The sequence below is a fragment of the Hyperolius riggenbachi genome, chromosome 1 (assembly GCF_040937935.1).
Source record: "Hyperolius riggenbachi isolate aHypRig1 chromosome 1, aHypRig1.pri, whole genome shotgun sequence".
Taxonomy (NCBI): domain Eukaryota; kingdom Metazoa; phylum Chordata; class Amphibia; order Anura; family Hyperoliidae; genus Hyperolius; species Hyperolius riggenbachi.
The window spans coordinates 659,790,148-659,816,576 of NC_090646.1; the positions used below are offsets into that span (position 1 = coordinate 659,790,148).

At 45.0% G+C, this 26,429-nt stretch overlaps 1 protein-coding gene across 2 annotated transcripts in view; it reads right to left on the minus strand.

Moving 5' to 3' along the window:
* The window catches only part of PSTPIP2 (proline-serine-threonine phosphatase interacting protein 2), a 152,639-nt gene that overhangs the window by 33,807 nt on the left and 92,403 nt on the right, over positions 1–26,429 (minus strand). For both annotated transcript variants that reach the window (XM_068252270.1, XM_068252279.1), the window contains exons 4-5: positions 24,792–24,826; positions 5,639–5,745 (exon numbers count right to left, since the gene is read on the minus strand). In XM_068252270.1, coding sequence (XP_068108371.1) covers positions 5,639–5,745; positions 24,792–24,826 — 142 coding nt within the window. The remainder of the gene's footprint in view (positions 1–5,638; positions 5,746–24,791; positions 24,827–26,429) is intronic.

Consider the following 26,429-nt stretch of genomic DNA (forward strand, 5'->3'; position numbering starts at 1 on the left):
GACACTGAAGCGAAAAAAAATATATGATATAGTGAATTGGTTGTGTACTATGAATAATTACTAGAAGATTAGCAGCAAAGAAAATATTCTCATAGTTTTATTTTCAGGTATATAGTGTTTTTTCTAACATTGCATCATTCTATAATATGTGCAGATTACACAACACTCAGCATTCAAAATGAGTCTTTCAGAGCAGTCTGTGAACTAATGACCTCTCCTCTGGCAGAGAAAAAGAAAACAGTTCACTTACAGTTGAGATAATAAAAGTCAGAAAACAGCCCTCTCCACGACTTTGAAAGTCGTAGAGATTAATGGCTTTTTTGCATAGAGATAACAACTGGAGTTTCTTAACTCTTCCTGTACTGGAAACAATTACACTGATGTATCTGATCTTAATGTTTTATTTCTTAGCTGTACTACACATACAAATCATAATATCATTTTTTTTTCGCTTCAGTGTCTCTTTAAAGGTAAGGTTCAGGGAAACGTTTAAAAAAATAAAAATCCATATCCACTTACCTGGGGCTTCCTCCAGCCCGTGGCAGGCAGGAGGTGCCCTCGCCGCCGCTCCAGAGGCTTCCGGTCGTCTTCGGTGGCCGACCCGACCTGGCCAGGCCGGCTTCCAGGTCGGGCTCTTCTGCGCTCCAAGGACGGGCTCTTCTGCGTCCCACGCGGGCGCGCTGACGTCATCGGACGTCCTCCGGGCTTTACTGCGCAGGCGCAGAACTACTGACGTCCGATGACGTCAGCGCGCCCGCGTGGGACGCAGAAGAGCCCGTCCTTGGAGCGCAGAAGAGCCCGACCTGGCAGCCGGCCTGGCCAGGTCGGGTCGGCCACCGAAGACGACCGGAAGCCTCTGGAGCAGCGGCGAGGGCACCTCCTGCCTGCCACGGGCTGGAGGAAGCCCCAGGTAAGTGGATATGGATTTTTATTTTTTTAAACGTTTCCCTGAACCTTCCCTTTAAGCCTGGTTCACACTTTCATTTATGATTAGCCAATCACTGGCCAATTTTACCACCTCCATGTAGTGTGAGGGTCAACAGATATTGAATACTATGCGCAGATAGGACAAGACGGGCGGGAACTGATGTCAAAGGCAGAGTGGGGCGGAGTCGGTGAAGGCATACAAGTCAAGCTAACTAGGACAAGACGGGCGGGAACTGATGTCAAAGGCAAAGTGGGGCGGAGTCGGTGAAGGCATACAAGTCAAGTTAACTAGGACAAGACGGGCGGGAACTGATGTCAAAGGCAGAGTGGGGCGGAATCGGTGAAGGCATACAAGTCAAGCTAACTAGGACAAGACGGGCAGGACCTGATGTCAAAGGCAGAGTGGGGCGGAGTCGGTGAAGGCATACAAGTCAAGCTAACTAGGACAAGACGGGCGGGAACTGATGTCAAAGGCAGAGTGGGGAGGAGTCGGTGAAGGCATACAAGTCAAGCTAACTAGGACAAGACGGGCAGGACCCGATGTCAAGGGCAGAGTGGAGCGGAGTCGGTGAAGGCATACAAGTCAAGCTTTGTGCAACTATGTCAGTAAGTGATTTTGTACAGAGCTTGGCATCTGGATCAGGTAACTTACACACATGATTTAACTGACATTCATCTGCAGATCAGATCCACCAGGATGGATTTTCAGATCTGCGGATGATTGCTTGATCTGCAGATGAATGTCAGTTAAATCATGTGTGTATGATGATCTGCAGATCTCATAGACTATCATTGCAATTTGCAGGAATGGATTTTTGGCAGGAACAGACCTTTTGCAGATACTGATCTTTTGTGTCTGTACAGCATCTGTGTGTGCAGCATCTTGCAAAGATTTTTTTCTGATGTGGAGTTCAGCTCCATAGAATAGACTGTGTAGGTACGGCTCTCATACTACATGAAGGGTGGTAAGATTGGTCTGTGATCTTTCATTTTCCAAACACTATAGTCTGATGTGTGTATGCACCCTTAGTATAGTCAACACCCTACATGTGACTGTGTTTACTTCATTTAACCACTTCAGCCTTCAATGTCGTCTCACCTTGTGCAACTTTCACCTCCCATTCATTCGCCAATATCTTTATCACTACTTATCACAATGAAATGATCTCTATCTTGTTTTTTCTGGCACCATATAGGGTTTCTTTGGGTGGCACATTTTGCTAAGAATTATTTTATTATAAATCCATTTTAACAGGAAGATTAAGAAAAAAATGGAAACAATTCATTATTTCTCAGTTTTTGGCCATTATAGTTTTAAAAAAAATACATGCTACCATAATTAAAACCCATGTATTTTTTATTTTCCCATTTGTCCCGGTTATTACACTATTTAAATTATGTCCCTATCACATTGTATGGCGCCGATATTTTATTTCGAAATAAAGGTGCATTTTTTCAGTTTTGCATCCATCACTTATTACAAGCCCATAATTTAAAAAAATAACAGTAGTATACTTTACTATATACATATTAAAAAATTCCAGTCCCTAAGGTAACTATTTATGTACATTTGTTTATTGTATATTTTGTAGAAAAAAAATTATGTGTACCTATTGGAGAGTGTGGGTCAATTTTAAAAGTATAAAAATGTCATTATCTGGAAACTTTTATTTCCAGATGTAATTTTACTATTTGGCCACAAGATGCCCTCGCAGTTCACTTCTGCATGCAGAAAGTTCCTCCGCAAAGTGGAAGTAATGAGTGGATGGGGCAAAAGGGGATTTGTGAAAGACGGGACTGCCTCATTGACCGTGTCGGTCTTTCATACAGGGACTGTGTTCCCATTCATTGATCTCCGGGCCTTTTGGGGCGGCGGGAGCTGAGCAGCAGTGGGGGCACCAGGGCTGAGCAGCAGTGCAGGCTATCTGGACAGATATATCCCTCCAGATAGACTTAAGTGGTTCATTTTCTTTCACTGCAGGGCCCTTTATGAAGAATGTCCTTGGCAGATGTCTTTCCTCGTGGCGACATCTGTCCCAGTGACACACCTGTCATATAAACTAGCAAAACCTGACTGGTCGGACTGGACTAAAAGATGACAACATAGACTGTAGACTAGAACATGCCTCCAGATTTGCCTCGGGGCTGGAAAGTAAAATGCATGTTTGCTGAGTGGTGACAAAGTACAGAAATGTCACACTATAAATCCCAGGTGTCAAACTCAAGGCCCGCAGGCCGATTGCCGCCCTCCTGGTCATTTTATGTGACCCTCGAGAGGTTCAAATGTGCCTCGTAAGCAGCAAAAGAAAAACAGCACACTGCCCTCCCCTCCAGAGGAACACACCGGTGCTCAGTTTTAAACGATATGCAGCAATAATCCGCGGGAACCCCCCCAGCGAAATTATCAAGGGCCCCCCCTACTTGTTGCAACCAAGCCCCCCCTCTCTCCTGGTACCTGGGAAATCAAATACACCATCTTCACACCTTCCCCCCTGGACACTATCTCCACACATAGCAGAGTAGCGCAGTGGAGCAGTGTACTGTTTGCCTGCTCCAGCGATATGGTCTCTTCTGTTCTTCCTGGCAGCTGCACGCTCTGTGCTTCCATACCTCCAACTCCCGATCACGTGACATGACTCAGGGGGCAGAAGTATGTAGCATAGAGCATGCGGCTGCCAGGAAGATCAGAGGAGACTTGAAGCAGCACTGGAGCAGGTAAATATTAAACTGCTCCACTGTGCTGCTCTGCAGAAGGGGGGCAGACCAGCCACGGTCACTATAGTTACACCACTTTAGCCTTCTGTGTCGTTTCACCCTATGCATCCGAGCAACTTTCACCTCCCATTCATTCGCCAATAACTTTATCACTACTTATCACAATGAATTGATCTATATCTATTTCTGCCACCAATTAGGCTTTCTTTGGGTGGTACATTTTGCAACGAAGTATTTTTTCTCTAACTGCATTTTAATGGGAATATTAGGGAAAAAAATGGGAAAAATTATTTATTTCTCAGTTTTCAGCCATTATAGCTTTAAAATAATACATTCTACCATAATTAAAACCCACGTATTTTATTTGCCCATATGTCTAGGTTATTACACCATTTAAATTATGTCCCTATAACAATGTATGGCTTCAATATTTTATTTGGAAATAAAGGTGCATTTTTTCATTTTGCATCCATCACTGTTTACAAGCTTATAATTTAAAAAATGATAGTAATATACTCTCTTGACATGCATATTAAAAAAAAAAAGTTCAGACCCTTAGGTAACTATTTATGCTGTTGTTTTTTATTATTGTAATTTTTTTTTTTAATTTCATTTTATTTGGGGTTTTTTTGGAGTGGGGAGGTAAACAGATAATTTTAAATGTCATTGATTATGTCTATTTTTAAAAAAAATGTATGTAGATACACAAGATGGCCACAGTCATTTGTTTTCATCCTGTAAGAGAGAGCTCTCGCTTACAGGAGCTGAAGGGATGACGTGAAACTTAGAAAAATCGCGGCTTTTCAGAGAACACGTCGGTTTTTCATACAGAGACATAGATCAATGAATGGAAACTGTGTTCCCATTCATTGATCTCCGGGCTAACAGAAGGCGGCTGGAGCACGCGCGCGCAACTGCGCGCCTGGCTCAGCTGCAGCAGGGCAGGCTATCTGGACGGATATATCCATCCGAATAGACCTAAGTGGTTAAGTCACTTCATTTGAGATTGTTCAATAAACAATTTGGCCCACAACTTAGACTATGTTGTAGATTTTTGCCCCTTACGTGATTGTGTTTGACACCCTTGCTATAATCCTATATGATAGAGGGGTATAAACGGCCAATCGGCATGTGGTCAGTTGCATATGACATGCTGAATCTGCACAGAGTCCTTTCCTGCAACAGGAATCTTGGTGAGGTTAACCAAAAAGGCGGAGTGCCCCGTTAAAAAGGGGAACTGAAGTAAGAGGTATACAGAGGCTGCCATATTTATTTCCTTTTAATCAATACTAGTTGCCTGGCAGCCCTGCTGGTCTATTTCTCTGCAGTAGTATCTGAATAACACCAGAAACAAGCATGCAGCTAGTCTTGTCAGATCTGACTTTAAAGTCTGAAACACCTGATCTGCTTCATGCTTGTTCAGGGGCTATGGCTAATAGTATTAGAGGCAGAGGATCAGCAGGGCTGCCAGGCAACTGGTATTGCTTAAAAGGAAATAAACATGGCAGCCTCCATATACCTCTCTCTTCAGTTCCCATTTAATCAGACAGAGTGCCCCCCTAATCAGACAGAGTGCCCCCCCTAATCAGACAGAGTGCCCCCCCTAATCAGAGTGCCCCCTAATCAGGCAGAGTGCCCCCCACTAATCAGGCAGAGTGCCCCCACTAATCAGGCAGAGTGCCCCATCTAATCATACAGAGTGCTCCCTTAGCCACTTCACCACTAAAGGTTTTTTTCCTTATGGACCACAGCAATTTTCACATTTCAGCGCTCCTCCCTTTCATTTGCCAATAACTTTATCACTTTTATCACACCTAAATGATCGATATCTTTTTACACCAGAAATTAGGTTCTTTTTTGGGGGGGGGGGGGGGGGGGGGAGGGGGGGGTGATATTTGTTTTCAGCAATTATTTTCTATGCATTTTATATGGGAAAACATGAAAAAATACACTATTTCTCCAATTCCACCCCCTTTATTTTTAAAACTGATCTTACCTTCTTCCGTTCAGCTTTCTGCCGCTCTCTGAACTCCTCCATCTTCCTCGCCTCATCTCGTAGTTGCTGGGCCAACTGAATGTGACTCTGGCCTACGTTATCAACTTCTGCAGGGAATAAGAGACACTTCAGTGACATCAGCACACCAGTCCCTGCAGCTCAACTCATATGTAAATGCCACTACATAGACATATTGATTGATCCCCCACACCACTATACTTTTTCCTAATAAATAATGGGCTCCCCAATACAACATCAAGGCTTCTGATGAAGCAGTCACAGTACTGTGATACGTGTCAGGCCAAGGTGGTCACTACTTTCGCTTTCGCACCGGCAGCTGAACGGATAAGCTTCTATTGCAGTTTGCCATGCCTTTTGGTTCCTTTTTGAGTGCAGCACACTATACTAACTACACTATGCTAAACTAACTGATTGACTCACTATACTAACCTACAGTGTCAGCTTTCTTGCATTTGCATTACTATAACAGAATATTCTTGAACTGAATTAGGGACACCACCAATCTATATATATTTTTGTATGGTCTTTTTGCACAGGATATAATTTTTTTTATACTTTAGATTTTTTTTATATTTTCATATTATATTTTAGACAAGGCAAGACCCAGAAAATTTATATTGCACTTTGCTCCTGGCGGACTCAAAGCGCCAGAGCTGCAGCCACTAGGAGGGGCTCTATAGGCAGTAGCAGTGTTAGGGAGTCCAAGAACCTTCGCTCCTCCGAAGAGACTCTCTTATTATCCAGCTTGGTTGCCTCCTCTTAAGCCTAGTACACACTAGCAATTTTGATGGGCCAATCATTGGTCAATTTTACCACCTCCATGTAGTATGACCATTTACCTATATAATCTGCATAGAATAGAAAATCTGTTTGGCCCTCATACTACATGGAGGTGGTAAAATTGACCAATCATTGGCCAATCAAAATTGCTAGTGTTTACTAGCCTTTACTCTTGCATCCAGGACTTCTCAAGAGTGCTGCCTCTCCTTTAGAACCCTCTACCACAGCTTATCCCTCATGCCCTGGAAGGTTATAATTTGCCTCATCCGCTAACCCCTTTGTCTATTCCCTCAGTGTATCACCCCAATACCCTCTAGATTGTAAGCTCACAAGGGCAGGGACCTCCCCCTTTTGTTTCCTGTTTCTGTGCAATTTATCAAATGAACATCTATATGTTGCGGCAAGAACCCAAAGTGTGGCCACTTCGGGTTCTGGCCGGCCAATGTGCGAAGTGGCCACAGCGCAGCGGCCAATGTTAGAAATGTAATGTTAACACTAAGCACAATGGCCTCAATTCACTAAGATCATGTTGGAGATAATAAGGCAAGAGAAAACTTACCTCCGCACAGTAAGAGAGTAATCTTATCTCTTCATTCCTTAAGTTACCTCCTCTGTAGTTAATTTACCTCCTCTGTAGTTAATTTACCTCCTCTGTAGTTAATTTACCTCCTCTGTAGTTATTTTCACATGCAGTTAATAAACAGCCTGTCTTTAACTCTGGAGTTATTTTAAGGATTAAAGAGTTAACTTAAAGACAGAAGAGGTAACTTTAGGTTTGCCTGAGGTAAAATGTTTCCTGAATACTACATGCCTTATCACCGTGGTAACAACTCTAGAAGAGTTATTAAAGACAGGAGATAAGCTTAGTGAATTGAGGCCATTGTGCTTAGTGTTAACATTACATTTCTAACATTGGCCGCTGCGCTGCGCTGCGGCCACTTCGCACATTGGCCGGCCAGAACCTGAAGTGGCCACACTTCGGGTTCTGGCAGTAACATATATATCGGAATTAGTGACTTTAGTCAAACTATGCATCAGTTGTAAGTATCAGTATTTGTGACACTGATTGTCCTGATTGTACAGTATGTTGAGCTGCTCATGTATCTATGCTCCTCATTGTTGTATGTTTTGCATGTTGTACACCGCTACAGAATATGTTGCCGCTCTATTTAAAAAAAAATAATCGTAAAGAACCCGAGATTTCCGGAATCGCTGTAGTGCTGCACTTTCGCCGTGATTTCCGGAGCGATCGCATTTTGGCTCTGCAGCCACTGATGCCATGGCTCCGGGATCGCTTCCAAAATGCTGCATGCAGTGATTTACGATTGTTCTCCATTGCAGCGCTGCAAGTGAGACCACCTGCAAAGGGTCCCTATGTTGCATCGCTTTGCAGATCGCGGGCAAACAGCAAGCACTGCAAAATCGCTTCCAATGAGTGCCAGGCTTTATTTCTTAGTGTCCTGTGGGTATAAAGTTAAAGGACAACTGTACGGAAAGGAATATGGAGGCTGCCCTATTTACTTCCTTTTAAGAAATACTAGTTGCCTGGCTTCCCTGCTGCTCCTCTGCCGTTAATACTTTTAGCCACAGACCCTGAACAAGCATGGAGCATATCAGGACTTTCTGACATTATTGTCAGATCTGACAAGATTATCTGCATGCTTGTTTTTTATTCAACTCCTGGAAATAGTGGCAAAAACAACCTAACACCCTGGACTGACTTCAAAAGTATTAATGAGGAAGAGATCTCAGACATCCTCCGGCCCCCCCCGCCAGACAACCTGCGACCTGGACCCAGGACCAACTAAACATATGGTGAAATGCCCTGACCTGCTTGGCCCAGCATTTCACAAAATAGTATATTGCTCTCTACAAGCAGTGAGGTTTCCTACCTCTCTAAGGGCTGGAACCCACAGGAGCGCTTTTGGCAGCGTTTTGGCAGCGCTGCGATACGCTAGCGTTTTGCCAAAACGCTCAGCTGATGTTAATGGATGGGGCAACTTCCACAGGAGCGTTTGCGTTTCCCAGAAACGCAAACGCAGGACATGCAGCATTTTGGGAGCGTTAGCGCTTCAATGTAAAGTATTGAAACGCTAGCAGAAACGCTCAGCAAAACCTAAACTGAGCGGTTCTGCTAGCGTTTTGCGGTTCAGCACACTGTAACAAAATGAAAAATAATTCACAGGACCAATCAGGATAAAAACGCAAAACGCAAAACGCTAGGCACCCGCTGGGGAAAAAAATACACTGTTGCAAAACGCGACCGAAAACTCGCATGAATCAGCTTGCAAACCGCTCAGGCAAAACGCTAGCGGTTGCGTTTAGCGTTTGCGGTTTGCAGTGGGTTCCAGGCCTAAAAGAAGGAATCATCAAGCCCCTTCTTAAAAAACCTTCCATTGATCCAGATGCTATGAGCAGGGCCGGCGCTACCATTAAGGCAAAGGAGGCAGCTGCCCCAGGGCCCCAGAGCTTGTAGGGGCCCCCAGTGGCTACAAGAGGGAAACAAAATTTCAAATCGGCCTTATAGTTTTTGAGAAAATCGATTTTAAAGTTTCAAAGGAAAAAAAAAAACACATTTAAAAACCTGTCGACTTTAATGGTTAATAGCAAATCCACCTTAAATGCTAGAAACCCTAAATTTGCAGGATATGTTAAGGAGATCATTAGGAATAAGAGGAAAAAACAATTTTTCAAAAAGACCTTATAGTTTTTGAGAAAATCGATTTTAAAGTTTAGAAGGAAAAAAGTATAGTTTTAAATTGGGTAAATGTCACTTTTAGTAGCAAACCTAACGGTAGTGTAATTTTACATGCATCAAACGAAAGCGCAATAAATTTCCTGACGGGGTTTCCAGGGGGTCTATACGCAGCCGCAGCGCTTTGGCCAGGGATCAATATACAGCCGCAATATGGCTGTATGAAGATCCCTGGCATTTTTTCCTATTTTCCCAATTTTTTGTTTATGTTTAGAGTGTGGGAATTTTTTTTTAAAAAATTATGTGGGGTCCCCCCTCCTGAAACTTTTTAACCCCTTGTCCCCCAGGCAGGCTGGGATAGCCAGAATGTGGAGCTCTGACCGATTGGGACTTCACACCCTGACTATACCAGCTGCAAAAAAGGTCCCCTAATGCCGATTTTTGTTCCGGGGTATATGTTGGGGGGCCCCCCAGGTTTATTTTGCCCTGGGGCCCCATTGTTGCTTAAACCGGCCCTGGCTATGAGCAGCTACAGACCTGTCTCCAACCTCCCCTTCTTAGGTAAAGTTATTGAAAAGGAGGTCTATCGGCAATTTGAAACCAGGCTGTCAGTAAACAACATCCTGGACCCTCTACAATCTTAAGAAACACCACAGCTGTGAAACAGCCCTCATGCAAGTCTGCAACGATCTGCTCATGGCAAGGGACAGAGGGGAATGCTCCATCCTAATCCTGTTGGATCTCTCAGCGGCTTTTGATACAGTTGACCATGAAATCCTGCTTAACAGACTGCAGGAGTACTGTGGCATCAGTGGATCAGTCCTCCAGTGGTTCAGATCATTCCTGACTGACCGAACACAGAGAGTATCCAAAGGTCCTATAATGTCAAAACCTGCACCTCTACAATTCTCTCCTCCTGTCTATCAGCCATCTCCTCCTGGATGTCCGCTAGGTTCCTGAAACTAAACCTAGACAAAACGGAATTTATGATCTTCCCACCCCGGACATCCATAAACCTCCCAGATGTGCATGTCACTGTTAACCACACTATCATTCACCTTACCTCTCAAGCCCGCTGTCTGGGTGTCACTCCTTCACTCCCCACATTCAAAACCTCACAAAGTCCTGCAACTTCCACCTTCGTAACATCTGTAAGATTCGCCCTTTCCTGACCTCTGCCACCACCAAACTCCTCATCCATGCCCTCATAATTTCCCACCTTTACTACTGCAATGCCCTGCTGTCTGGTCTCCCTATGACCCGAACAGCCCCACTGCAGTCCATCATGGATGCAGCAGCCAGAATTATCCACTGCTCCCATCGCTCCACCATGGCGGATCCCCTCCTTGAATCCCTCCACTGGCTTCCTATCCAGTCCAGAATCAGATTCAAGATGCTGTGTCTGACCTACAAATCTGTCCACAAAACCTGTCCAACCTACATTTCCGATCTTACTCAGAGGTACACACCTAGCCACTCACTCCGCTCTTCCAATGAACTTCGCCTAACCGCCCCCCGCATCACCCAGTCCCATGCACGCCTCCAGGACTTCTCAAGAGCTGCCCCAACACTATGGAAACTCCCTACCTCCACCCATTAGGGCAGCTCCCTCCTTCAACATCTTCAAGAAAGCCCTCAAAACTCACCTTTTCACTCTGGCCTACCACCCCTCACAAGTGCTCTAAACCCACAGCTGAACTCTGGTCTCCTACCTCTCGTGTCCCTACCTCTCCCTTTAGATTGCAAGCCTTTGGGCAGAGTCCTCCTCCTTTTGTGTCCAACCTGATCATGCACCTCCATTACTGTGAACCCATGCAAGGCATCTGAGTGAACCTAACTTGCCTAATCTCCATGCTCCCCTCCATTGACTGACTAAGCATTACCTTGTACTCATACTGTGCTGCATGATCTGATCTTTCTTGTATTCAGGTATTGTCATTTTGCTGTATGTCACCCCTAAATATTGTATGTATCCCTATTTATTGTCCAGCGCTGCGTAATATGTTGGCGCTTTATAAATACAATAAATAAATAAATAATAATTCGGAGTGCCACAAGGATCAATCCTATCCTCTCCTACCTATCCTCGGTACACTTATCCTACGTCATGGCCTGACGTACCACTGCTACGCCGATGACACACAGCTATACCTGTCCTTCAAACCTGGTGGAACAGACCCTACCCCAAAAATAAACTCTTGCTTAGCTGAGCTACAGGCATGGATGAATGATAACTGGTTTGAAACTGAATGCTGACAAAACTGAGGTCCTGTTTGTCCAAAGCCATTGCTCGCCATCAAAACAGCTCTATCCTAAAGCAACACCAATCAGGATTGGGAATTCAGGCATAAACAGCTCCAACCTTGTGCGCAGCCTTGGCGTACTAATCAATGGGGAATTGAGTTTCAGAAACCAAATTTCATCTGTAGTTAAACCTTCCTACTTTCATCTGAAGAACATTGCAAAGATTAAACATCTGATTCCCCCAGAGGATCCTCCAACCCTAGTCCATGCCTTCATCACATCATGGCTGGACTACTGCAATGCCCTTTATGCTGGCCTCCCCAAAAAGGACCTGCGTCGCCTGCAATTAGTGCAGAATGGTGCTGCTAGATTGCTAACAAACCAGCCTCGCCACTGTCGCATTACACCGATCCTGCGCTCACTGCACTGGCTACCAGTAGAATAGAGAATACTCTTCAAGATTGGACTGCTGACATTCAAATCCCTGCACAATCTGGGCCCTGGATACATGAAGGACTCGCTGAAGCTGCACCACACCTCTCACAACCTCAGATCAGCAAGTTCTATAAACTTGGTCACTCCCAGAGTGCACCTCAAAAAATCTGGAGATAGAGCCTTCTGTCATGCTGCTCCTACTCTTTGGAACTCCCTGCCACACCCAGTAAAGACAGCACCACCCCTGGAGCTATTCAAATCCAGACTGAAAAGCCACCTGTTTAGCCTGGCATTTCCAGACTTATAAAATTCTTCCTCTGTACCACGATGGTCGGAGCCATGCTTATGCGCTTTGAGTCCCATGGGAGAAAAGCGCTTTACAAATGTTATTTGTTGTTGTTGTTTCTGGAGAGATTCAGACACTACTGCAGGCAAATACTTCAGCAGGGCTGTCAGGCAACTGGTATTGTTTAAAAGGAAATAAATATGGCAGCTTCCATATTCCTTTCCTTACAGTTGTCCTTTAATGTATGGCTTATCAATATGTGTATCAGTAATGGAAACAAAAAGTTTTAAATCAGGATGATACCATTTATGGAAACAAAGGAACTTCTCTTTTCTCTGTACGCCGTGGGCGTTCGGCGGCCGTATCACACAATGTCAATAAACGTAATCAGTAGGTCACCCCGCTGGCAGGAATGCAACAAAAGGACAAGGTCACATGACGGCGAGTTTTATATGCCAAAAACTTCTGCCTTTCCCAATCGCATTGCGATACAAGATCTACTTCCTCTGTGAAGTGCTGACAGCGAGTCTACAGGCTCTGCTGGGAAATCACTACTGTTCTTACCACAAGTTGAAGGTACTTATTAACGTATGACATTAGGGTCCTGGGTTACATTCTCACCATATAAGTGCACAAGGTTTTTTTTTTTTTTTTCTTTTTTGCTTTCTTAAAGAGAACCTGGACTGAAAATAAAAAGTCAAAATAACCAAACACAGGTCATACTTACGTCCCGTGTAGTCTACTCCTCAACCACTTTTTCCTCTCCTGCGTCCCATTTGTCCACTGTGATCAATGGAATTCTCCCTCCATTTTAAACATGGCCATTACCCCATAACAGCTTTCTGGTCAGCACAGTTAAACTGTAATATCACCCAGCCATAGGGAAACATGGACATTACCTTGCACATTCAGTTGTAACTGACAGCTGCTGATATATAACTGACAGCAACTGGTATATTTCAGTTCTGACAAAATATTGTCAGAACTGGAAGGGATCACTGTAAGAAGAAAATGGTGAGCTTCTGAGAGGAACTGACGGTGAGGTTAGTATGTAATATTCATTTGTAGCTACGTCATGTGTTTATTTTAAATAATTTTATTCGCTTCAGGTTCCCTTTAAAGGGACTCCGAGCACCTCTCATGGGTATGCCATTCTACACCAAATAGTTTTAGTTCGATTTCAATTTAAAAATCGCGACTGCCATCTTGGCTATGTTATAACTTCCGGGTCACCCCTGTCTTCTCTGTTAGAGAAGTGCATCACTGAGTGAAGCAGAAAGAGGAAGTGACACGCATGGCCATTGCAATAGGCTCCCCCAGAGGGGTCATAGCACGACTTTGTTGGAAGTAATTTGGCTTAAAGGCATACCCATGAGAGGTGCTCGGAGTTCCTTTAAGGTACCTATACATCTAGCGACTTGGCGGCCAATCGTCTATCCGATTCAATAATTATTATTACATTAGATGAAAATCTCAGGCCATTGTGGTCAATCAGGTGCGTGGCAGTAATGGCGAGCGATATCGGAAAAATCGATAAAATCCCCCCCCCCAATGCTGTTCCCCCAGTGTATAAATGTACATGTGTGCATTTATCCATTGCCTGTCATGTGTTATGGTGCCCGTCCGTAATCTGAATCCGCCGCTCTTCCACGGAATCCGCCGCCTCCAGCACATAGCAGGCGGCATGACGTCACAATGTCTATAGAGCTAATGGAAGAGCAGCGGATTCAGAAGATGGACGGGCACCACGACACAGGACAGGTACTGTATAAATGCACACATACATGTACATTTATACACCGGGGGAACAGCAGAGAGGCGGTGGATGTGGCGGATGCGACAGACGGCTGAAATCGATTGGGAATTGGACTGCGGTGTAGGGGCAGCCGACAGATATCTCTCCAATCATATTGGATCAGATAAATATTTGTTTCTTGGTCGAATCTGCCCATCATCGCCTGATGTATGGCTACCTTTAAAGAGAACCGAGGTGGGATATAATTATGTTAGTGGGGCACAGAGGCTGGTTGTGCACACTAACACCAGCCTCTGTTGCCCCATGGTGTGCCTCCAAGACCCCCCTGCGCGCCGCTATACCCCCCGCAGTGCTGGCGACACGCAGCGTGTCGCCAGCACAATGTTTACCTCTCGCCTGTCTGTCAGCGCCGCTCCCTCGCCTCCTCCATATCGGCGCTACCCGCCCGCGTCACTTCCCTCCCGCTGATTGGAGATATACATATATTTTAATTATTCTTATAGATTATCTACAGTAACTCTGCGATTTCTAAAAACCTGGATGATCTTACAACCACCTTTCCTCCTCTGTATCCTTAAAAATTACATTACATTAAGTTGAAAGGGCTCCATTTGTCACCTAAATTGCTACTGTGTAGAGCAAACTCGCCAGGTCTTTGTTGGCGATAACACCATGTTATTTATCGCTTCCTTACTCCCCCCTTTTTTTCATGAATACACTTCATTCAGTTTACCGACACAAACAACGTTTTCATTACCACACATGCGTTAAATTTTATGAATCCACTATCAACAACATACCATGCGGTAATTTACCGCTTGGGCGATAACGCATGCGGTAATGCTTTATGAATCGAGGCCATTGTGGGAAATAGCAGCTGTTTCCAATTGGCAAAAATGCATTATCTCCTTACACAGACATCACCTGCCAGCAGTAAAAATGTCACCATGTGATAAGTGTCAAAATGTAAATCAGGGAGAGGAAATATTTTACAATGGGCAAACACTGACTAAATCATTTTTAAATAATTATTGTAAAAATTAAGCACTTTTTTTCATTACATTATTTTCACTGCAGCTCCTCTGTAATGCTGGGAATACAAGGGTCATTTCTGGAGCTCGATTCGCCGCTTGACCGTTTTTGCCGCTCGATTCTGCAGTCGATTCTCTTATCTTCTGCCCGTTTTTCTTATCTTTTTCCATTCGCTTCTATTAGATATCGAGCGGCGAAATGATAACAGGAGATCGGACATGTGGGAAATTATCTAATGAGCCATCTAAATGACTCAAAAACGAACCGTGTATTCCCAGCATAAGGTACCCATACATTACTGGATGTATGAGCAGATCAAACATGAGATAGATCCCGTTCAGATAGAATCTGATCAGAGAGGGTTTTGTTGCCTGCCCATACAATGCACACCAACTTCCTATAGATTTCAGTATGAATTCTTTCAGAAATTGGGCTGCTGCCTCCAACGTCATGCAGCTCCCCCCCCCCCACTGCTATAAAGAGTCACCTTTCTATCAGCATAACTCTAGGCCTCCTCTGGTGTCTGGCCTAACACACAAGAGCTGGTACCACATGACACCAGCCATTTAGGACGTCACTATATGCACCTGTGTCAGGTGGTACTGGTACTCACTGTGATAGCGACACCAGTGGAGGCTGGGAGCTGTGTCGGCAGAGGAGTGAGACTTTATGCACTGCACACAGGTATAGTGAGGTACAGACACACTTGGGGAGACACGGCAGTTGTTGCGATATCAAATGCCCTTACCGTCACACAACCAATCAAATCCTTGCAACCCAGATTTTACCAGCATTTCCTAAAAAATTGATCAGGCAGCCATGTTGCGGCACTGATTTTCTGCTGATTTATTAAAATGATTAAATCAGACAGTGATCAGCCTGCAAAGTGATGTATGGGCCCTTTACACATACTGTATGAGACTGGGACTCTCCAAATGCTCAGGAGTAAGCTAAACATAATCCGGAACTTCCGCTGTGAAACAGGAAGTATCGGGAGGATGGAAAACACCATGGAGCATTGCTGCAAGAGGCGGAGACACTCTAGTAAATTAACCCCTAATTCCCTTGGCCTCCTTTCTCAGACACGAGCGGGTACGGTTTCACATCTCACAAATCTGTGCTTGCTAATACTTACAGAGAACCCGAGGTGGGTTCTAAGAACGCTAATTGCACACAGAGGCTAGGTCTACATATAATGCCCAGCCTCTGAGGCTATACCGATCCCCCCACAGGCCCCCTGCGCTCTGCTTGACCCCCATAAATCATATGCCGAGCTGTCAACATGCAGCGTGTCGCAGCCGGCTGTTTACCTCTTCATGTGTCACTCTCGCCGCTCCCCCGCCTCCTCCATAGCTCTGGTCCCCGCCCACTTCCCTTCCCTCCCTGCTGATTGAAAGGAAGGGACGCGGGCGGGGGGGCGGCGCTATGGAGGAGGATTTCAGCATGAGATCTTCAAGGAATCGGAACCGCCGCTGCCCCCAATGTATAATATGCCCATCTGGGTGTGCATTTATACATTACCTGTCCTGTAGCAGCGTCGGGGCGGGGTGTCCGTAATCCTCTGGGCGGCTCTCCATACACGCCACTGGTGCATAGTGTACGACGTCAGACGCTATGTGCCGACGTCAGACACTATGCGCCAGTAGCGTGTAGAGAGAGCCACCTGGAGGTTACGGACACTGCGCGGACGCTGCTACAGGACAGGTGACGTATAAATGCACACACCGGGCACATTTATACATTGCGACAGTAGTGGCGGGGGTTTCGTCATCTCGTCGTTTGTTCCGGAAATCGCCGCTGTACTGCCGCACACCCGACCAACCAACTTCGGCCCGTCATCTTGCGGCATGCTCGATCGACCATGCAAACAATTTCCAGCCCGAAATTGGTCTCTTTGACGGTCGGGCATGCACATGGCGGCACCGATTTTCATCCAATTAGATTATAATAATCGAATTGGATGGTCGATCAGCCGCAGAGTCGCCTAATGTATGGTCACCTTTACTTCCCATACCTAACAATCACAGCTGTGGATGCCCTTTAAGGAAAGCATGCAAGCCCTTGCAGAAATAACCATAAATACTTCCTGTGGTAAAATAATCCACATCTTAACCACCCTTGCTGTGAAGAACCCACTGCTAAGGTGGTAAAATCTCTCTTCCTCCATACATAGTTCATACCCTCTTGTCCTTTACACAGACCTACAAATAAAAGGTTAATTGGCCTAGATTTTATATTGTGCTTGGATGTATTGGATGTATTTATTTATGTAACCAATAATTACTGGTAGGTCACCTCTGTAGTAGTCGGGGAACAAAATGGTAGATACTGGAAGCCTCATGGCTACCCGTGAGCTCCTGGAAACCCCATCCCCCCACTACCCGCGGCCGGGATCCTCTGACAGTTCACGGTGGGGTTTCCCTTCAGGAATGCAGTAGTGTCCTGCATTCTTGCGCAGTCCAAGATTTCCTCATACTGCACCTGCGCAGGACGCTCCGGCGAAGGAAGCGCAAATGAGGACACATGTGGCCAGAGCCACGCAGTCGCAGTCACACAAATCGAAACTGAGCGGCTGCGGGGTACCGGAGGATCGTTCCGTGATGGCGTGGGCACAGGGAGGCTGCAGGGGGCTGGTAGAAGCCCCAGGTAAGTGAATCTCTTTTTATTTTTATTTTTTTTAGCTTCGGTTTAGGTTCTCTTTTAGCTCTCACACTACAGGGAAGTGGTACAGTTGGCCAATCACTGGCCCATCAAAATTGGATGTGTGTACCAGGCCTTACAGATGCCCACCTGCTCCTGTCGGGGTTACCAAGGTTCTGCATACACTCCCTGACATTGGGGAAGATAAAATATCGATGTCACTAATATGGCCCACATTGTAGCCTTGTGGTTTGTCAGAAAATGACCTGACTCACAAAAGCTAAATAAATAACCGGCAGGCAGTGAAAAAACAGAACTACGTTTATTTTTTTTTTTTAGACATTTGGCCACATCTCTGAACATGTCTGCAAACCTACAGGAAACAACTCTTTGGCCTAGTGCGCACCAGAGCGGTTCTGCTGCGGTTTGCGATCCGCTTGCGGGTGCGGATCCGCTTGGGTAATGTATTTCAATGGGCTGGTACACACCAGAGCGGGAGGCGTTTTGCAGAAACACATACTCCCGGGCTGCTGCAGATTTTGGATTGCGGAGGCCTGCCTCAATGTTAAGTATAGGAAAAACGCAAACCGCTCTGAAAAACGGCACTTCAGAGCGGTTTGCCAGGCGTTTTTTGTTACAGTAGCTGTTCAGTAACAGCTTTACTGTAACAATACATGAAATCTACTACACCAAAAATGCTTCACAAAACCGCAAAATGCTAGCTGAAACGCTACAGAAAAAGAAGAAAAAGCGTTGTAAAATCTGCTAGCATTTTGCGGATCTGCTAGCGGTTTTTGGTGTGCACCGGGCCTTAATGTATATTCTGCCACAAACCTGCATACAGATATCACTAGGGCTGAATATATCCAGAGGTGTATCTAGAGAGGTTCAGGCATGGCATGTGCCATAGCCGCAACAGCACGATGGGCGCCATGGCTGCCCCCTTCTCATCTCGTGCTCCACCACCATACTGAGGGGTTTGTACCTGCTGTTATAAAGGGAGGAACCCTCTAACTACCTATACTGAGTGGATACTTTGTGTGTGTGTGTGGGGGGGGGGGGGGGGAGGGGGGGGGTACTTATTCCGAGGTGCACCTGCCAAACCAATACGGGGGGTAAGTTACTTATGATGAGATACACCTCTCATTACACCTCTCATTACCTTTAATGGGGGACTACTTATACTGGGGGACCACTTATGCCACTGAAGACTACTTATACTAGAGAGACACCTCTAACTACATATACTGGGAAGGCAACTTAAACTTGGGGCTACCTATTCGGGGTGAACTACCTCTGGCTAGGCTACCTATCTTAGGGTACTACCTCTGGTTATATATATTTGGGGCACCAACTTCAGCAAACTACACTGGGAGCTACTGGGGGACTTGTATTTTTGCAAGAAAAGAAGCTGTTATTACTGGGCAAGGTATGCTGATGGGGCGGGGGGGAGGGGGGCGGCGTTTCAATTTCAGTGTTTGCCATGGGTGCTATATTACCCAGATTCGCCCCTGAATATAACTGCACTGGCCTCATAGGCTGTGGCAATGCCAGTGGGGGAGGGCCCAGGGCTGAATATATCTGCTCTGGCCTCATAGGCTGCAGCAATGCCCATTGGGGAGGGGCCAGGACTGAATATATCTGCATTGGCCTCATAGGCTGCGGCGATGCCCAAGGGGGAGAAGCCAGAGCTGAATATATCTGCATTGGCCTCATAGGCTGCGGCGATGCTCGTGGGGGAGGGGCCAGGACTGAATATATCTGCACTGGCCTCATAGGCTGCGGCAATACTCATAGGGAAGGGGCCAGGGCTGAATATATCTGCATTGGCCTCATAGGCTGCGGCGATACTCATGGGGGAGGGGCCAGGGCTGAATATATCTGCACTGGCCTCATAGGCTGCGGTGATGCTCATGGAAGAGGGGGAGGGGCCAGTCCTGAATATATCTGCACTGGCCTCATAGGCTGCGGCAATACTCATAGGGAAGGGGCCAGGGCTGAATATATCTGCACTGGCCTCATAGGCTGCGGTGATGCTCATGGAAGAGGGGCCAGGGCTGAATATATCTGCATAGGCCTTATAGGCTGCGGTGATGCTCATGGAAGAGGGGCCAGGGCTGAATATATCTGCATAGGCCTTATAGGCTGCGGCGATGCCCATTGGTGAAGGGCCAGGACCTAATGTCCTACCATATTATTATTATGTACTAGCTGATTGCCTGGCGTTGCCCGGGTAGGTATTTGGCTGGTGTTGGCTCTGCATACTTTTTCTAACCCTAACACACAATTACTTAATGACCAAGTTTGTGAGCTTTGCTGTCTTTGGTATCAATTTGCATTGAAATGAAAAAAAAAACAGATTGGCTGTTTGTGGCTCCACACCCTTTTCTGAATTTGAGCCCCAGTCACCCAATAACCAACTGTACCAGGTTTGAGGCCTGTGCCATTAACAGTTCAAGAATGGTAGCAATTAAATATTCCCCTTGAAAAGCAATAGGTGGGGCCTAATTTTGTAGGCTCCACCCACTTTTCTGAATATTAATCCCAGTCACCCAGTGACCAACTGTGCAAAGTTTAAAAACCCTGCCATTAACAGTGTAAGAATGGCTGCAGTTTACATTTTCCCTGTGAAATTTGTATTTGTCTCCACCCACTGATGATCCGGCGTTGCCCGAGTATGTATTTGACTGGTGTTGGCTCCGCCCACTTTCTAACTGTAATGCACAAACACTCAATGACTAAGTTTGTGAGATTTGGGGTCCTTGGCATCAATAATTTATATATTCCCATAGAAATGAAACAAATCAGATAGGCCGTTTGTGGCTCCGCCCCTCTCCAGCATTTGAACCCCAGTCACCCAATGACCAACTGTAGCAGGTTTGAGGCATCTGCTATTAACAGTGTAAAAATGGCAGCAATTTAAATATTCCACTTGAAAATCAACAGGTGAATTTTGATTGCCTACTATAGGCTCCACCCACTTCCCTGAATATTAATCTCAGTCACTCAGTGATCTGGGCAAAGTTTGTGAACCCTGAAATAAACAGTGTAAGAAGGGCTGCAGTTTACACTTTACCAGTGAAATTTGTTTTTGGCTCCGCCCACTTTTTGTAACCTGGACACAAAGTCACTACTCAATGACCAAGTTTGTGAGCTCTGGGGTCCTTGGCATCAATATAATTTGTATTTTCCCATGAAATGAAACAAATCTGATTCACCATTTGTGGCTCTGTCCCCTTTTCTGAATTTGAACCCCAGTGACCCAATGACCAACTGTACCAGGTTTGAGGCTTGTGCCATAAGTGCAAGAATGGCAGCAATTTTAATATTCCCCTTGAAAATCAACAGGTGATTTTTGATTGCCACTTTTAGGCTCCTCCCACCGTTCTGAATATTAATCCCAGTCACCCAGTAACCAGCTATGTTAAGTTTAAGAACCCTGCCATTAACAGTGAAGAAGGGCTGCAGTTTACAATTTCCCAGAAAAATCTGTTTTTAACTGCACCCACTTTTTGTAACCTTGACACACAGTTACTACTCAATGACCAAGTTTGTGAGCTTTTGGGTTCGTGGCATCAAAATTGTGCTAATGGAAGCAGATTATCCAGCAAAGAAATCTGGCTGTTTTTGGCTCCGCACCTTTACTGAATTTGAACATTTTTGCATTTTACCATTGAAATTAAACAAACCTAATTGGCTGTTTTTGGCCTGATCCCTTCAGAATTTAAACCCCAGTCTCCCAGTGACTGACTGTAGCAGATTTTAGGCCTCTGCCATTAAGAGTGCATGAATGGCAGCAATGTAAATACTCCCCTTGAAAATCAAAAGGTGAATTTTGATTGGCTGCTGTAGGCTCCACCCACTTTTCTGAATATTAGTCCCAGTCACCCAGTGGCCAACTGTGTCACGTTTGAGAACCCTGCAATAACAGAATGGCTGAAATCAATCTAACAAATCTGATTGGCTGTTTGTAGCTCCACCCCTTTAGTGAATTTGGACCCTAGTCACTCAATGACTGACTGTATCAGGTTTGAGGCCTCTGCCACTAACAGTGTGAGAATGGTAGCAATGGGAATATTCCCCTTGAAAATCAATAGGTACATTTTGATTGGCTGTTGTAGGCTCCACCCACATTTCTGAATATTCATCCCAGTCACCCAGTGGCCAATTGTGTAAAGTTTGGGAACCCTGGCATGTTAAAAATGTAGTTGTTGGCACCGCCTACTTTTTCTAACCTTGACATACAGTCACTCAGTTATCAAGTTTATCGGCTTTGGGGTCCTTGGTATCAATACTTTGTATATTCCCATTGAAAAATAAACAAATCTGGCTGTTTGTGGCTCCGCCCCCTTTCGGAATTTGGACCCCAGTCACCCAGCGACCAACTGTACCAGGTTTGAGGAATCTGCTTTTTACAGTATAAGAGAATGGTAGCAGATGAAATATTCCCTTTGAAAATCAAAAGGTGAATTTTTATTGGCTGTTGTAGGCTCCACCCACCTTCCAAAATCTTAATCTCAGTCACCCAGTGACCAACTGTGCAAAGTTTGAGAACCCTGCCATTAACGGTGTAAAAATGGCTGCAGTTTATATTTTCCCAATAAAAGTTTTTTTGGGCTCCGCCCACTTTTTGTAACCTTGACACACACAGTCACTCAATGACCAAGTTTGTGAGCTTTCAGGTTCCTGGCATAAAAAATATGTGAATGGAAGCAGTTTATTCACCAAGGAAATCTGATTGGCTGTATGTGGCCCCGCCCCTTTAGTGAATTTGGACCCCAGTCACCCAATGACTGACTGTAGCAGGTTTGAAGCCTCTGCCATTAAAAGTGTAAGAATAGCAGCAGTTTAAATATTCCCCTTGAAAATCAATAGGTGAATTTTGATTGGCTGTTGTAGGCTCCACCCATTTTCTTGAATCGTAATCGTATTCACCCAGTGACCAAGTGTACCAAGTTTGAGAACCCTTAACAGTCTAAGAATGGCTGCAGTTTACATTTTCCCATTTCAATGAATGGCTGAAATTTGATTGGCAGTTTTATGCTCCGCCCACTTTTCCTGGATTTGTAACCTCGGTCACCAAGTGACCAACTGTGCCATGTGTGGGGACTCTGGCTTGATTACTGTGAGAATGGCAGCCTTTTACATTTTTTCCATTGACTTGAATGGGTGAAATCTGAATTGCTGTTTGTAGCTCCACCCACGTGTGCAGGGGGGCCGCGAGACCCCCAGAACATATCATCCCAGGTAGTAAGGGATCTGTGTACCAAGTTTCGTTCAAATCGGTCAAGCCGTTTTCGCGTGATCGCGGCACATACATACACACACACACACACACCACACACGCACGCACGCACGCACGCACAAACACGATTTTATATATATATATATATATATATATATATATATATATATATATATATATAGATTTATATAGCACTGACATCTCCTGCAGCACTTTATAGAGTACAGAGTCTTGCTGCTAACTGTCCCTGTCCCTCAAAGGGGCTCACGATCTAATCCTGCCATAGCCATATGTCCATTATAGTCTAGGGCCAATTTAGGGGTAAGTCAGTAAACTTATCTATACGTTTCTGGGATGTGGGAGGAAACTGGAGTGCCCGGACAAACCCCACGCAGACGGGGGGTGAACATACAAACTCCATGCAGACAGTGCCCGCAATACATACCTAGACATTACATACACAATTAATTGACTTACTCCAGGCAACAAAGAGTATGGCCTAACTGACACTCATCGCGCAGATTGTGAAGGCGACAAATCACAATCTTTGTGGAAATTTCACTGTGAAGGCCCCCAAAATGCCCTCATAAAGACAGTAAGATTACCCGGTCAACTGCCCTCCTGCTAAACTTCAGTACCTTGCGTGTCCTACCCAGTGACCTGCCCAGTATCTGGCCATACAGTTCTTTCTGCGGAGGTCTACCTAGGGCATCAAAGTACACTATTATGTTACCGCCCACCACCACCACCAACACCACTGTTATGCTATAATTTCCCCTCAGGACAGCAGAGGAAAGGACATTTTCTACTGCTTTTGCAAAGGAATTTGGGGGCATTATTATTGGCAGTGATATTTCCACTTTGAGTGGAATTACACTTTAAAATTCCAATACACACCTCCTGCAATTAAAGAGGACCTGTCAGCCATACTATCTAAAAAAAAAAAGCACACATATAAGTAGATAAATACTTGCTCTACTTACGTAACACATGTATTGCACTGTCCATGTTTTGATCTTAGTGATTATTCTACAGTAAAAATATAGAATATCCTTCTTAGCATTTCCCATTTTAAAGAGACACAATTTTTGTAACAAAATTTCAGGCTTATTTCTTCTATCCTTTAAGTTCCTATACCTGTTCTAATGTGGTCTGTCTTACTGCAGCCTTTCCTAGTTGCACAGTGGCTGTATTATATCTGTTATATGATCTAATCTTCTTTCCTTTGCCGGGTTTGTCGGCTGAGGCAGGAATGTGCTGCTCTGCTGTGATAGGTAGAAGCTATACACACCCTCTCCAGGCTCTGTATGAATCACAGACTGAGCTTCTCTCAGCCTATCACATGCTGGTTAGCAGCCATGTCTTTTGTTTGTAAACACTGCCTAAAACTGGCAATTACAAGCCAGGATTGCAGCAGGGAGTGGACAGAGAAACAGCATAGAGAGGCCCAGGAGAACATAATGAATAGAATGGTATGCTTTTTATTGTAACAATTTTAGAGTACAGATTCTCTTTAAGTGTGGCTATTTTGAAGCCAATCCTGATCTCATTTCCTAACTCTCCTCTGCCTGATTGTGTATGCATTGCCTGCCCTTCAGTATAGAAAGTGCATTGTCTCAGCATGAGAAATATTGGCCAATCAGAGAAGAACAGAGGTGTGGGAGGGGAAAACAAGAGGGAAAGAGAGTTCAGCCAATCAGGCTGCATTAGTTAAGTCTGAGGGGAAATACAGAAGCAAAAAAGGACAACCCAGCATGCCCTGCAACTTCCTTTTTGTGTATCAAATAAGAGCCAGGTAAACTGGGGAATGATCTTTTATCAACAAGAAAAGTAATAGTGATTTTACCGTTTGGATTGCCTGGTTAGCATCCTTCGTACTTGTTTACCAGATAAAAATAAAGAATCGATTTTTGATTTTATGCCCGACAGTTATGCTTTAACAACTGCAACCCGAGGATAGTTCAACTACAGTCTTTCCTGTTTGGAATAAATTAGTGGTTATTCCTATTGAGAACTTACGTTGTTTGAAGATATCCAGAGCCCTTTTCAAAGTGCTGAAAAGAAAAACCGAAGAGGGTAGATAAGCAGAAGTAAACATATTTATCCAACAGCTCAGGTCTTGTGAGATAACGCACAGAGCTTAACCCTTTCAGAACAGGGCAGCTCTGGCCCCGTAAAGAGACACTGAAGCGAAAAAAAAATTACGATATAATGAATTGGCTGTGTAGTACGTATAATTACTAGAACATTAGTCGCAAAGAAAATATTCTCATATTTTTATTTTCAGCTATATAGTGTTTTTTATAACATTGCATCATTCTCTAATATTTGCCGTTTACACACTACGCAGCATTCTAAATGATTGTACAGAACAGCCCCGTGAACTGCTGACCTGTCCTCTGGAGAGAAAAAGAAAATACAGTGATTGACAGTTGAGATAACAAGCTTCAGAAGACAGAGCTCTCTGCCACTTGGAAAGTTGTGGAGCTCAATGGCTCTTTTGCATAGATAACAACTGGAGTTTCTTAAAGGAAAGGTTCGCGCAGACTATAAAAAACAAACTGCACTTACCTGGGGCTTCTTCCAGCTCCTGGCAGTCGATCGGTGCCCTCGCCGCAGCTCCTCTCCCTCCTGGCGTCCAGCGGCTTCTGTGCACTCCACGGCGGGGGGGGGGGGGGTCACGTGGTGTAGGGACATCATTGGGTCTCTACTGCGCAGGCGCAGAACTACTGCCAGATGACGTCACTTACACCACGTGACCCACGCCGTGGAGTGCACATGAAGCCGACCCGGAAACTGACCTGGTGAGGTCGGCTTCTTCACCGCTGCACGCCGGGAGGGAGAGGAGCTGCGGCGAGGGCACCGATCGACTGCCAGGAGCTGGAAGAAGCCCCAGGTAAGTGCAGTTTGTTTTTTAAGGTCTGCGCAGATCTTCCCTTTAAAGGGAACCTAAACTGAGAAGGATATGGATTTTTCCTTTAAAAATAATACCAGTTGCCTGACTCTCCTGCTGATCCTGTGTCTCTAATACTTTTAGCCACAGCCCCTGAACAAGCATGCAGATCAGGTGCTCTGACTGAAGTCAGACTGGATTAGCTGCATGCTTGTTTCAGGTGTGTGATTCAGCTACTACTGCAGCAAAGTAGATCATCAGGAGTGGTGTTGTGTAAAAGGAAACATCCATAGCCCTCTCAGTTAAAGGGGAACTGAAGAGAGAGGTATATGGAGGCTGTCATGTTTATTTCCTTTTAATCAATACCAGTTGCCTGGCAGCCCTGCTAGTCTATTTCTCTGCAGTAGTATCTGAATAAAACCAGAAACAAGCATGCAGCTAGTCTTGTCAGATCAGACTTATAAGTCTGAACCACTGAAACACCTGATCTGCTGCATGCTTGTTCAGGGGCTATGACTAATAGTATTAGAGACAGAGGATCAGCAGGGCTGCCAGGCAACTGGTATTGTCTAAAAGGAAATAAACATGACAGCCTCCATATACCTCTCTCTTCAGTTCCCCTTTAAGGTTCTCTTTAACTCTTCCTGAACTGGAAACAATATTAGACTTATGACTCTGCTCCTAATGTTTTATCTCTTAGCTGTACTACACATACAAATCATTATATCATAATTATTTTTTTTGCTGCAATGTCTCTCTAAAGT